This window comes from Rousettus aegyptiacus, unplaced genomic scaffold (assembly GCF_014176215.1).
Source record: "Rousettus aegyptiacus isolate mRouAeg1 unplaced genomic scaffold, mRouAeg1.p scaffold_m13_p_9, whole genome shotgun sequence".
Classification (NCBI taxonomy): domain Eukaryota; kingdom Metazoa; phylum Chordata; class Mammalia; order Chiroptera; family Pteropodidae; genus Rousettus; species Rousettus aegyptiacus.
The window spans coordinates 67192625-67206428 of record NW_023416312.1 but is presented as its reverse complement, the minus strand read 5'-3'; the positions used below and the strand labels follow the sequence as shown (position 1 = coordinate 67206428).

The 13804-nt window shown below is 35.4% G+C and overlaps 1 protein-coding gene and 1 pseudogene across 1 annotated transcript; both read right to left on the bottom strand.

Moving 5' to 3' along the window:
* Positions 1–6110: 6110 nt before the first annotated feature.
* LOC107497735 lies at positions 6111–7199 on the bottom strand (annotated as a pseudogene).
* A 4465-nt stretch (positions 7200–11664) lies between these two features.
* On the bottom strand, positions 11665–11937 carry SERTM2 (serine rich and transmembrane domain containing 2). Its single transcript, XM_036226659.1, has one exon. The coding sequence runs from the start codon at positions 11935–11937 to the stop codon at positions 11665–11667; it is 273 nt and encodes a 90-aa protein (XP_036082552.1).
* Between the last annotated feature and the right edge of the window lie 1867 nt (positions 11938–13804).

Below are 13804 nucleotides of genomic sequence, written 5' to 3'. Positions count from 1 at the left end.
GTTCTTGGATGCAATTAAGTTACTTGGAAATAGTTTGATCTTTTTAGGTCTCATTTTTATGGTTTAGGTGAGTCCAAAGCAGAGCTAGTTTTTCCTACCACTGAGGCCAGACCTTCCTGGGTACCCTATCCAATATTTTTCTAGTTTTTCTAGTCTCACTGGTGAAAATAGACGCTATTTCTGGACCTCTCTGTCAGGCACTGTTCCCTCTGATCTGATCCTTTCATGTTATTCTTCCCGATTTCATGTAGATTTTTCACACATGTGCAATGATAGGTACTCTGCCGAATAACTAAGGGGAGACCGCTGCAGGCCTCTGGGGTTCTGTTTCTGTCCTATTAACTCTAACTGCATTGATCTCCTAAGACTCTTAGCTCTATATCTTCAACAGAGAGAGGCATTTGCCTCAATACCTCTTCATTATGTCATGGCCTGGAAAATCTCCTAAAGCTGAGTCACTCATAAGGGTCACCTCATTTGTTTTTCATATCTACAAACTAGTGTCCTTCATTGCCTAATGGTCAGTGTCTTAAAAACCATTGTTTCATATATTTAACTTTTAAATTATCTACATGTATAATATTATTCATCATTTTACAATGGACATTTTTAAATATACTAAAAAATCGAAAGTATTGTACAGTGTGCAACTGTATACCTAACCTCTGATTCTACAATTATCAGTTTACAATATTTGCTTTATCCTACAGCTATCTATTCCTTTCTTTATCCATCCATCAAACCATCTTAATTTTTGATGCATTTTAAAATAAATTGAAAATATCAATATAATTCACCCTAAACACATTAGCATCACATCATTAATTAGAGTTTAATATTTTCAATTTTGATGAATTCATAACCTATAATGCTAACCTCCATAAAGCCATAAAACATACTTATTACTAAAGACATCTTCTTTCTGACTTTCTCAATTGATTCATACCCACATTCCTCCAAAGAAAACTATTGTTTAGATTTTTTCACCCTAGATAAGTTTTGCTTTTTGTGGAATAGCACTGTTAAATAGAAATATAATGTGAGTCAAAAATGGAGCCACATGTGTAATTGAAAATTTACTATTAGGCATGTTACAAAAAGTAAAAATAACAAATGACTAACTTAAATAATATATTTTATTTAATCCAATGAATCCAAAATATTATCATTTTCAACATGTAACCAATATAAATTTATGCATAAGATATTTGCATTCTTTTTTCATATTATGTCTTTGAAATCCAGTGTGCAATATACACTTATCGTATATCTCAGTTTTAACTAACCATATATTAAGTGCTTAGTAGCTATGTGTAGCTAGTAACTACCACATTAAACCACACAGTTCTAGAAGTTAATATAAATGTGATCATAAAATAGGTACCTCTATCTAAGGCTTTTTACTCAGTATGATGTTTTAAGAATTTTAATATTTGTTCATACATCATTTGAATTAACACAAAAATTAAAAGTTAAAACAAAATGGAAATACAATGCTCAAAAAGAGTAATATAGAAAGTGAGAGGAAATACATTACATTTAAGGAATTCTACTGTTCAGTTCTTATATTATGAAAACAGACTCAACATGCTAATGAACTTTACCCTTCACATCAAGTATCATAAAATATCTTAATATATTAAGGTTAGTCACTAAAAGAATAGAATACCTAATTTCCAAATCGGCAGAGGGAATAAAAGGAGATTAAAACATTAAGCAACTGAATGAAATATAGGAAAATTGAAAAAAAAGTAAACAAAATCCAAGAACAATAACAAAATAAGATGATGGTAATAAGTCCAAATATATTGGTAATCCCAGTAAATATAAATGGACTGAATACACCAATTTAAACATACAGATTTAAAATACAATAAGAAAGCTAAATCCAATTAATATTGTACTTGTAAGATGTATACCTAAAATAAGAACACATGTACTTTAAGTAAGAGGATGGAAAAATGTATACCTGGCAAACATTAACCAAAAGAAAGCTGGTGTTGCTATATTAATATTAGACAAAACATATCATACAGGAAAGTGGATAAAACAATTGTGGTATATTTATATGATAAAATGCAACAGTGAAAATCAATGATAAATATCACAGACCTAATAAGTATCATCATTATAAGTTGCAAAGGATATGTACATTATGATTTATTTATATTAAGTTTAAAAGCATGCATTGGAAAACAATATTACATATCATATGGATATCATATATAGTGAAACAGATCATACGTTGTATTGATGAATATCAAGATGGGGATAGTAGTGTCGAATGAATGCTGGCTCCTCAAATATCATCAACGCAATTTGTTGAGTTTATTTGCTTACCGTGGTAAGGGAAAATGCTACCTCTTCAAGGTCTGGTAATATCTCAGAGGGATTTATTGAGAGTTGGAAGTTTAGTTAAAAGTGGGTCTTATAATGTGGGGACTTGATTAGGATTGGATGAGGATCATGATATAACAGTCCAGGTTTGGTGGAAACAGTAACGGGAGAATTTTGAGGAGGGGTATTGAATGAGTCTTAGGGCACAAACTCTCTGTTGACTTCCCGTTGAAAAGTTGATTAATCTTTAGGGAAGTTCCTGTGAAGAAGAATCAAGCCATTTGCTTGGACAAGAATCTTCTGGAAGAATAGTCATATTAATGTAGAAAGTTATATGTGGGAGAGGATAGGTAATTTTAGTACTCAGTGTCCAAACTGAAAGCAGAGGTAGATGGTTTTAGTTCTCAGTAATTAACTCTGGGGTAGAACAGGATCAAGGAGAAGTATATGGGGGCTTCAAACCTGCCTATAATGTTCTATTTCTTTTTAAAAATCTGAAGCCAATATATGACAAAATGTTAAGATTTGCCAAGGCTTGGTGATAGTTTACAGGTAAAATGATTAATCTTTTCTAATATTTCTTTGCATTTTCTTGTAGGCTTAAAAAATTTAATAATTTTTTTAAAAATAGTGCTGTTGCTCCATAAACAATGATCGATTCTTTGTCTTTCTTTTTTTTTTTTTTTAAAGATACCACATATACCTCTTTTTTTCTGATTCAACACACAAATAGTCCAGTTACATTACAATTGAGGTAGTGATGCTTCAACACATTCCGTTAATAGTTTCCAGACTATCTAGCTCTTATTTTGTCAACTTCATGGGACTTGGTTACTTCCTATGTTTTGTCAACGAAAATTTTGCAAACCATCTCTCAGCTTTTATCAGTTTCAATTTTTGTTGATTATTTTTCTATTGAGAGGGTGATCTTTTACTCATCTTTTCCATGGATTAAAGAATTTCTTTCCTTGTTGTTCTGCATATGGATATGTATATATATATATATGCACACACAGGCACACAGATCATATATTGTATAATACATATTTATACACACAGTAGAGTAAGGGTTCTGAATTCAGTTGGCTATGGGTTAGAATCCAGTTTGTGTTACTTACTAGTTGTGTGACCTGGAGGAAATTATTTAACCTTTTAAAGCCTCAATATTCTTATAGGTAAAATGAGGATAATAATAATACTCACTTTGTAGAATTTTGTCAAGTTTAAATAAGAATTCATGAAGAATATTAAACATAGATTTACACATCATATGTTTTGAAAATATGTGATATTATTATCATTATCTCTAATAGATATGGTCATCAGCCTCTGCTTGAACTGTTTCGACAGTATTTTACTCTACAAGAAACCCTGATCTATTTGGGGGAAACTCTGTTACTGGAAACACAATGAACTAACATTCTTTGCCTATAAACCCTGCTTCCTTTAATTTCTGTTTGATGATCCTAGTTCTGTCCTTTCAAACTACATAAATTAAGTCTCTATCTACCACATTTATGTGGAAATTCTTCAAAGGGTTGAGATCACTGTCTCTTACCCTTCAGAACATTCTTTACCCACAAGTCAGAACTCTAGAGTATAAATAATGTTAGAATTAGCTAGCAGATTTCTGCATCATCTACAAATATATTAGATTGAGTATTAGATATTCTGATAGTTAGAAATGTTAAATTTTGAAACATTTGATCTAGATGTGTAATTGGCCTGTATCCAGGTACCTAACAAGTTTTAGCATCTAAAGTTTGGGATAAAGAAAAGTCTTACGTTTCCTTTTTTTTTTTTTTTTTACTTTTTGATTCAAGTTCCTGCTTTTACCAAATTCACCATTTTTGCTCCATGTTTTGCTTTCTGTGTGTAGCCTATTCTCTGCACCATGCAACTATGCAAGACTTCATTACAGTACCTTCACTTACCAAAGTACTGCTTCATTGGTTTCTGGCTTCCAATAATTGGCTCTATTTCCCTGTTATTTATGGTCTTGCCCCTAACCTTTGTACTTAATGTTTGTATTTGGTCTCCCCAGATGGGAGTTATCCCTCTCTCCAAAGGTCTTTGGTGCTAACTCACTCTTCTGCTTCTCTTGATCCCAAGTATTTCTGGGAACTCTGCCTTAGTTTGAGGACCCTTAAAACTAATCTTTCCCAACCTGCTTGACAAGTGACTAACCACCCAAAAACAGGGGAGGGGCATATTTTATGTTCTGTTGTTGTCATTCTTTCTTCAGGCTACTCTACAACCCCTCCCTAGGCAATCTTATCCATTAACACTTCTGAAATTTTTGTCTCCAGCCCTAACTTCTCTTGTGAGCTCCAGACCCAATATTCAACTGCCCGTTCAACACTGCACTTGGATATCTCATAGGCACATCAAGCTAAATATGTCCAAAACCAAATTCATTTCTCCTTTTCTCTGATATTCTGCCAAACCTTTGTTCAAACCAGAAACCAGTAAGTCATATTTAGATTCTTCCATCTTACTTATCCACATTATCCAATTTCTTGCTGATTTTGTCTCCTAAATCTATCTCAAAGCTATTTCTCTTTATAACTACCAAATTGATGGTGGTAGTCCAAGGTATTACCACATTTCTCCTTAACCACTGCCATAGCCTCTCAATTGGTCTCCCTGCATCCACTTGCTCTTCTTCAATCTATCCTCCACACTGCTGCCAGAGTTCTTTTCTTCTCTATGCTTAAAATAAAGTTAAAAATCTGTAACATTGTTCACAAGGCCCTGTATGTACTTGTCTCTATCAACCTTTTCAGCCTTCTGGAGAATTCTTACTCCCTGTGCTTCTTAAAGTGTGCCAAGTGTATTTGACCTCAGAATTCTTGCTCATGCTGTTCTCTGTATGGAATGTGTGCCCTATTATCTCTTTTTGCTCATTCATTAGATTTCAGATTAGATGTTATCTCCTTAGTAAAGTTTTCCCTACACTCTAGGCCAGGCTAGGCAGCATCAACTTCACTTTATATGTACCTAAGCGCATTATACTTCTTTATAAAGGAGTATTCTTGTAATTATCTGATTGTAATTATCTTGTAATTATCTGATATCCACCTCAGTAGGCTATAACCTTCACCAGGGTATGGAGTGTGTCTTGTTTTCACTGCTATCACACACAGTAGGTGCTGAATAAATGTTGAATGAGTGAATGAATGAATTTAGGTATTTATCATCTTTGCCAGATTATAAACTTTCTGATTGCAAACTTTAGGTCCACACACAGCCTATAACAATTTATTCTTTTTTTAGGATACATCTATAATTTTATTACAAAACCATTCTTTTGGCATTATTTGGTTACAGTGTTATCAAGATACTGTGTGACATAGCAGCTCTAATGTAACAATTGCATTTCAGGCTTCCTGAACTGAAATTTAAGTTACCACATATCCATTACACATGTTACCTGCAATCATTAATGCTGCAAATCCTGATATACATACCATTTAGAGAGGAGTTGATGCTAAAGGATTAGAGTAAATATTGATAAGACTACAAAAGTTCCTTTATGGGACTTTCTTTTCCCTTTCCCCCAAATTACTTTGTTTTAAAAGACTCGAATTACTTGGAGCTTGATTGAATAGCAGCAGCATCCAAGGAACATCATGCTTAGTTCTTGTTAAAAAGCGATACATGTACAATGCATGTTTTACACCACAGGCAAAGAGAATGATTGCTCTAGTTTTAAACTCCTGCATTAGAGTGTGTTTAAAAAATAACACACCATCAAGTTCTTCTTGATGGTGTTATTGCTGTACATTTGTTGGTGGGTCACTTTCTGGGCTGTGTTTGCTCTGAAGGGATCTTGCAACATATCTCCAATGTTCCTTTTTTATAGTGTCCTTTTCTTCAGCTAGGATTTCACATTAACTCTAATACTTTATTAAGACTGTCCTCCTTGTTGTCATATTGGTTTTCCAGCTTTTCTTCAAGATATCCACAAGAAAGGCAATTAGGTAGGGGAAACCGTGACTTTGTTGTAAATCAAGCAACTGATTCAATAGATTGGAATATTTGGAAAGACCACGATTCTGCAAAATCCCTTTCATATAGTTCCATACTCTTTCATTTCGTGGTACTTATTTGATCATTTTCAGAGTGTACTGGACTTCTCTCTCCAATATAGCATGATCATTGTAGCTAGTGTTAGAAATTTTGGTGTATCTTTAGTTCCAGAAAGTTATTTCTCATGTCTTCTTTAAGAAGTTGGGCTACATACTGCAGTTCATTATTCCAAAGTTTAAATTCATGAATAACCCACTGTCGATATTGTCAGGCATGATAATTCTTTGCATCTTGATTAAGAATATCAGCAATAATATTCTTAATCAAGTTAATATTCTTTTAGCCATTCCACTAGTATCTATGATGCCAAACCTGGGACTGTTCTTCTATTATTGCAGTGATGTAGTTCATTTCCTCATACAGATAGTTTTGAAGTGACTTTAAGAGAACTCTTCGAAAACACCACACTGTATAATTGGCTGCATTTAACTCAATAGCATCTCGTTCGTTTAAAGGCTCCTTCACTTCTTTCATCACGCTGCAGAATGGGCCAGAAATTATCATAAACATCACTAAATTTTTCATTATAAATTATCTGGACCACTGGCTTAAGGCCATTGTTCTGCAGCACTGGATCTGTATCAGCCCGTTCTGCTCTGTCCCTGGACGATATAGGTGAAGGAGTCCAGACTCAGGAACCCATCATCCCTACGGGATGGCACCACTTCTCTGGCCTCGGCCACCATCAGTTTTTCTTGCTGTTGCTGGGGCAACAGGGGATGCGGCTGAGGTGGTGGCAGCTCAGGCAGACCAGGCTCACTGCCCTGCATAGCCCTCTGACCTCCTCGGTGGCCGCCATCTCACCTCTGTCCACAATGGAGTTGGTGGCGGAGGCCTAACAATTCATTCTTTGTGGTTGGAAGAAGCATCTCTAGGGACTAATTCTCTCCCTTTTAATGTCATTGCATTTATTATAGAACACAAATGGAATTGCTGCATGCACTTAAAACACTATAGAATTTTAAATAAGGACGCTATTTTTACCTAAGAAGATGTGTTCTCATTTCTGGGGGGTAGGTAGGGTGGGGGGGGGAGAAATAATCATGGATATGAAAAACTGGCATTGACTGTGGTGATTAAGTCAAATTATCATAGGGAGTTGCATTGTGGGTGATAATCCATCTATATATCTACCACTTCCCTTTATCCATATAAATTAAAGCTTCAAGGTTTTCCTTTGTGTTAAATTTCCTATAGTCTGTTAATATATGTTGCTGTGGCTATAAAATTAAAGAGATAGCAGAATTATGCTTATTTGTTTTGAATTTGGGCACGGGGAGTTATTTATCTGTAGAGCTCAATTGTTGTCTGCAGAATTTGCAGTGGTATAGAATGAATAGGTTTGAAATATGTATTCAGTGCCCAGAAAGCAAAGTATGATGGGATGAGTACTAAAATAGGAGTCCCAAGACTGGTAGTGTCATCTTGACTTGGCTTCTGTGTAACCACAAGTGCTTCAATAATCTCTCTGTGTTCATGTCGTCTTTTGTAAAACAGACTATAATACCTTCACTCATTATACACGTGGTTGCTGTGAGGATCAAATGAAGAAAGCACAAAATGTAAGATACATTTAAAAAATAATGTGGGGAGGGGAATGTTGAAAGATATTGACACTCTAGTTGCCTTATCTCATTCTCACCTCAGGTCATCTTCATTGACAGCTGGTAGTCATGATCCATTTTCCACGTCCTTCTACTAAAGAAACAAACTAACGCACCAGTAAGTTTGCAAATGGGGAGAAAATAAAAGGTAGGAGGTTGGGGAATAACACCTTGAAATTATAAATGCCACAAATTTTCAGATGTTACAATTTATATTGGAATGATGAGACTAATGTTCTTTACATTCTTTAGACAATAGATATTTCTTATTAACAAACCAAACAGAATTTATTTTCCAGGGATCGAAAATTACATGCTAAATATTAATTCAACTATTTCTGTTTTTATACAATATGAATCTATTTCAAATATTAATGATTTCAAACAAAAGAAAGCCGATTTTTTTCTTCAACACAATTCTTAATTGTGTTCAAAAAGTTCCTTTCGTACAAATGCAGGTGAATGACATGTATTACTAGATATAACCATTTAATTGCATTAAATGAACCCCTTTTACCTACTTAGCAAGTACAGCAGTGTCTGAAGCTGTCAAACTCAGTTATGAGTCCAAAGGTTTAGATTTGGCATGTATGAAAAGGTTAGGCCAGATGAACCCATCTTGATTAACCTCAATATTTCTTGCCTCATACATAATACATAATACATAAGCCTTTTACAATATACCTTGTTTTATACAACCCATGATTCTGAAATGTATGCAAAGTGTATTTTTTGAAATTTAATATCTTTAAACATATTAGGAGAGTTTACTATTTAAAAAATTCATATAGTGAGTCTTTTTATTAGGTTGAATTATATGAAATTGCCAATATTTGAGTGTTTTTGACTTACAGAAATGGCAATTACATGTAGATCAGCATAATAAAAAGTAAAGAATCATTTTTTTCACCTTACATCTATATATAAATAACCTACCTGTTTACACTAGGCTAACATGAATTTTTTGGGAGAGTGAGGGTTGGGGAGGGAATTGACAAGTCAGCATTTTGGATAGATGGATAAATCAAATTATGCCCATTGATTGCTTTAGCTGTCTCTTTGAGCAGTAATATATGTTAATTAATACATGGGGGGTTTTAATTTAATATAAATGGAAGGTTTTTTATAGTAAGTTTGCTATGATGAAAACATTGTTTATTTTCCTAAAGATTAAATACTGTGTGTGCCATCATAATGACACATCTGCTTAAATGCATCTCTATTAATGTTATCACTGGAAACCGTGAAGGGTTATGCTGCTATTTTAGTGCAATCTGTGCTGTGTGCTTTGGTTAATGCTCAGTGAAGATCTGGATCCCGTGGGGTAGTTGTGATGAAAGAGGGTGGTTGTTTTCCAGGTGAGTAACCTAAACATAAATTAGCAATCTTCATTCAAGTCAGTGACTAAAGAGTAGTTTTAAACTTCTGAAATTTGGGTTGGGGAGGTAGGTGAGCAGGGAATAGACTTTTAGTCCATCTGTTCATTAGATTCATCTACAAGCCATTGAGTATCTCGCTATTCACTGCTGTTGAAAGTGTAATCAATTTCTTCATTTATCCACCCACTGACTTAACTGTAAAGTGCATTCAAATACTGTAAGCAGAAAAGGGAGAGGGAAGATGTGTGTCTTTAAGATGTTCTGGGGTATATTTCCAGCTTTTGAGGAAGTCCACGTACGGCCACCAAGAACTAAAATTTTAAAGGGTGCGTGGAGTCTGGGTGTAGAATAAAGACACAACTTAAACCACCAAATGTAATAATGTTAAGAGTCACTTTGTATTTGGGAAAATAGAATGCCAAAAGGGAAGTGAGGCCCTGTCGGAGTCTTAGCTTACTTGCCGATCTCTCCTGAATGGTGCAGAATGCAGCAGCCATCTTTTAACAATGCACTTTTGTAACAGTTGTGCCAGAGTCAGCCTTGCTGCTAAGTTTAGCTCTGCATGTGGGGATTTTACACTTTGCAGCCCCTTGGAGAGCAGAGTATTGGCAAATGACTGTGTATAAAAGAAGAAAGCACTTGGGAATTTCACCATCAAGCTAGATTTAGACTAGAATAAAGGGGCCAATCTAAATTGGTAACAGACCAAAGAGAGCTACATGTCTGGTGGAGGTGTCATTAACCTAACATCCATTCCATTTCTCTCTCACCACCACTGTAGTTCCCAAGGGAGCACCCTGTGAAATTTGATGACCACTTTTTAGGTGCAAGAGAGAACTGTTTTTTTAAAGCAGGAAGAATTCAACGCAGGTGTCTTAGTTCCTTGGTGACAAGAATATGACCAGCCTTCTAATTTCTAATTTGCAAACAGTACTTATTTCCTTTGGTTCCCCTTTGGAACTTTAATTTTTAAAAAATCAAATTCTTTCTCTACTACTGGCATACTAGGGCTACTTATGAGAATGGAATTTTTCAAAATATATCTCTTATAGGTAATAAATGAAACACTTCATCTTTTGGCAGGGATCAAGAAGGGAGGAACATTTTCTGGGAAAGAGAAATGTGAATTTGAGAACATTGATCTCAGTAAAGATTTGTTGGAGGGTGTTGTTTAGTCCTTTCCTCCTTTGTCTCTCTTTGTTTTTCTTACACTCAGATCTAAAAGTATGGTGATGACTAAATAGCTCTCTGATCATTTTTCAGAAACATCTGGCATCCAGAGGTTTGAATGTTTTGTCCAAAGCCACAGTCATTCAACAACAGAATACCAATATTATTTCATTTCTGCTTTAAAGTACAGTTGAGGCTTCTTTGCTAAGGTCACCTTTAAACAAAGCTCATATTTGTATGTACCTAAATCCTGGAGCATGATAGGGAGGGAGAAAAGGCAAAGAAGCTGCACATATGATGTAAGGTTCATTGTCAACACATTTTGACTTAATTTTCCCTTGGTTTTGGGGAAGCTCGTTGTTCCAAATTTTCATATTACATCTGCCATTACCTAAGTTTTTAAAGGCTCAGTAATAGTAATAACAGACATAAAATGCACATTTTCCCTCTCTAGATGGGTTTGTGACTGGAAACAACTTTTTGCAAGCTTGCTTTTTAAACTGAAACAGTTTCTTTAAAACTCTTCTTTCATTTGGGTCAAACACAATGACTTCAGATGATAAAATCACTGCTCCTTTGGGAAAGGGTTCATAGTCCCTTCCATTCACCTCTGACATGGTTTAGCTTCTTGTCAGCAGAAGTGATTCTTCAGGGTCCAAGTGCTAAAATTAAGATGTCTTTTTCTTGGGGTACCATCTTTGAACAGTCAGCCCTTTCGAAGGCAAATTTTCCTTGTTCTTGGAGCTTCCAGGGATCCTGTGTTTTGTTTACAGTAGCTGCACATGAATTTCTGTGGTCTGAGGTTTGCTGAAAGCCCAGGCTCTCTTTGGTTACTATGGAAACATACCCTCCCAACCAGCTGCCATTTCCTATATTCCTGGCAAGGAATAAATCTTAAACCTGTTAGCTATTCCATTAGCAGAGTCAAGATAAAGAAAAACACAAAGAAACATGAATGATTTTTTGTTAAATGAACTTGTTGATTCCTTACATGGGAAGCTATGCGTAACAAAGGAAGCTTTCCTGGACACCAACATCCAAGGGTTTACTGAAATCCACTAAGGCTTATCTTCATCCTGGTATTATGGAGTGGGGATTCGACTCTGCATCTCTACATCTGTGAATTGAGGAACACTTTCTGTGCTCTCAGAGGTGATGGGTGAGATGATATGTTTGAGCCGAAATAGCATTGTGAAGAACAGGATGAGGAGAATGGCCAGGAGGCTCAGGAATAAGCCCACGTACATATACAGATTGGAATACTTATCTGAAGTGGTGTCAACCTCTGTTGCCAGGGTGGGGAAATGGGCCCGCCCAGTGAGATTTCCATGGTATTTGAAATGCACCTCTGTCATCACTTAAGACTTGAATCAGTACCTGTTTCTATTTGATTTCTATCGCTCTTGAGGCATTGCACAGTCACTTAGATTGCCTCTGAATAAAAAAAGAAATCACGACCAGAGCCAAGTCCGTAGTGCACAAGCAAGAAAATGATAATGTCCTAATTTGGCAATTGCCACACCTTCTCTGTCCTCCAGCACAGCACCCCCCACGCCCCAGATATGTTTAATCAGAACTTCTTAATCTTTGAAAAAATTACATATATATGTATATGTATATATGTATATCTTTTATTTTCCTACTCTTATACTGATTAAAATAAAAATGGTGAAATAATTTATAATTAATACTGGTATGGGGACAAGAATCTCTCAGACTATTAAATCAGACTTTTGCTCTGTTTTTGTGCAAGGAGACAGGGTTCTGTTTTACCTATGACTCATCTAAATGTGTGCACTAATTATGTGGATTTAACTGGGTTCTTCTGTGAGGAGACTTTCTAAAGGCTTTTATATTTTAGACTTAGCATATCTGAGTTTTCACCCTTTTTGTCTTTCTGACTCTCCCTTAAGGATGGAGCTTGTAAGATTCCTGCCCAGCTACCACAGCTTGAGAGCTATAAATCTAAAGGATGTGAGTTTTCTACAGCTTTGTTGATGTCCTTCACTGTAGCCTTGAGGGACAGTGTTGTCAGACCTGGTAATTCTCAGATGAAGGAAGTCTTAGAGATGCTGACAGCAGTAGGTTTGTGCTCAGAAGATTTGACTCTCAAGATTCTTCAACAGATTTATTTCCCTAAAAATAAAAAATAAATAAAAAATAAAAGACTCAGGTGTCTAAGAAAACCAGACAGAAATTTCTTTGAAATAAAAAGTTTGCTATGGGCAAATTAGTTTCAAAATGATATCCTGAGTTTTCATCATCTTGAATGCTTTTTTAATGTGGTAAGTAACTATTAAACAGTTAAAGAAAAAAAATCAGATTATTGAAAAGCAGCTAATGACTAAGCTAGATTAGAACTGTGTTTTCCAAACTAACTGATCAGAAGATTTACCTGAGGTACTTATTAAAATACAGACCCAGAGCTCCAATTTAGACATTCTGAAACATAATCTTCACAGTAGGGGCCTGGACATCACTCTAGAGTATCAAATTTTATTGGTCTTGGGTGGATTACAAGCAGTGGTATTTTTTAAAAGCTCCAACAGTGACTCTAAAGTAAAGTTAGGACTGAGAACCACTGTTCTAGTTTATACAGAAAAGCCTAGCAATGAACTAAAGAAGACCTAAATCTAAAGATTTGTTTTCAAACTCCAGTTCCCAGTGCCATGGTCACTTTAACAAATCATGGAATTTTTAGGAATGCAGTGTTCCCTCAATTTTATTTGTAGTCTAGCTCTGTCATTCAGGTCTGTGGGGATAAGATTATATTTCCACCCACCCCAGCATTTGTAGATTAGAAGGAATTGAGAGGATATATCTGTTCTGAGCAAATAACTACACCTTTCATTATTGATAAACACAGAACTTTGTCTTTATTGGCAGTAACATTCCAGTGTGTAAATAAGGTCAACTCATTACTGTTGAAGTCTTCCAGAATGATTTAGCTAGTCATTTTAAATATGAATTTTGAATGTGAGTGCGTAAAATAAACAATATGAACCACCATCACCTGTCAGACTTCTATGTGCAATATTAGCAGAGAGCTGACAATGTGGCCTAGTTCTGTCGCTTGTTAACTACCCAAGGAGAGTTAATAGAAATAGCTCCATCACATTACTCTGCCTATGATCCTGAATTCTGCCCCTAGCCTGGGAGCACTTTACCTTAAGGTGTATATTCACTAGCTCACTTTCTGTAATTTGCATGATTCTTGGCTAA

What these genes read in the sequence shown, in the direction of transcription:
- SERTM2 (XM_036226659.1), bottom strand. Translation starts at nt 11,937, where the DNA reads ATGACAGAGGTGCATTTCAAATACCATGGAAATCTCACTGGGCGGGCC.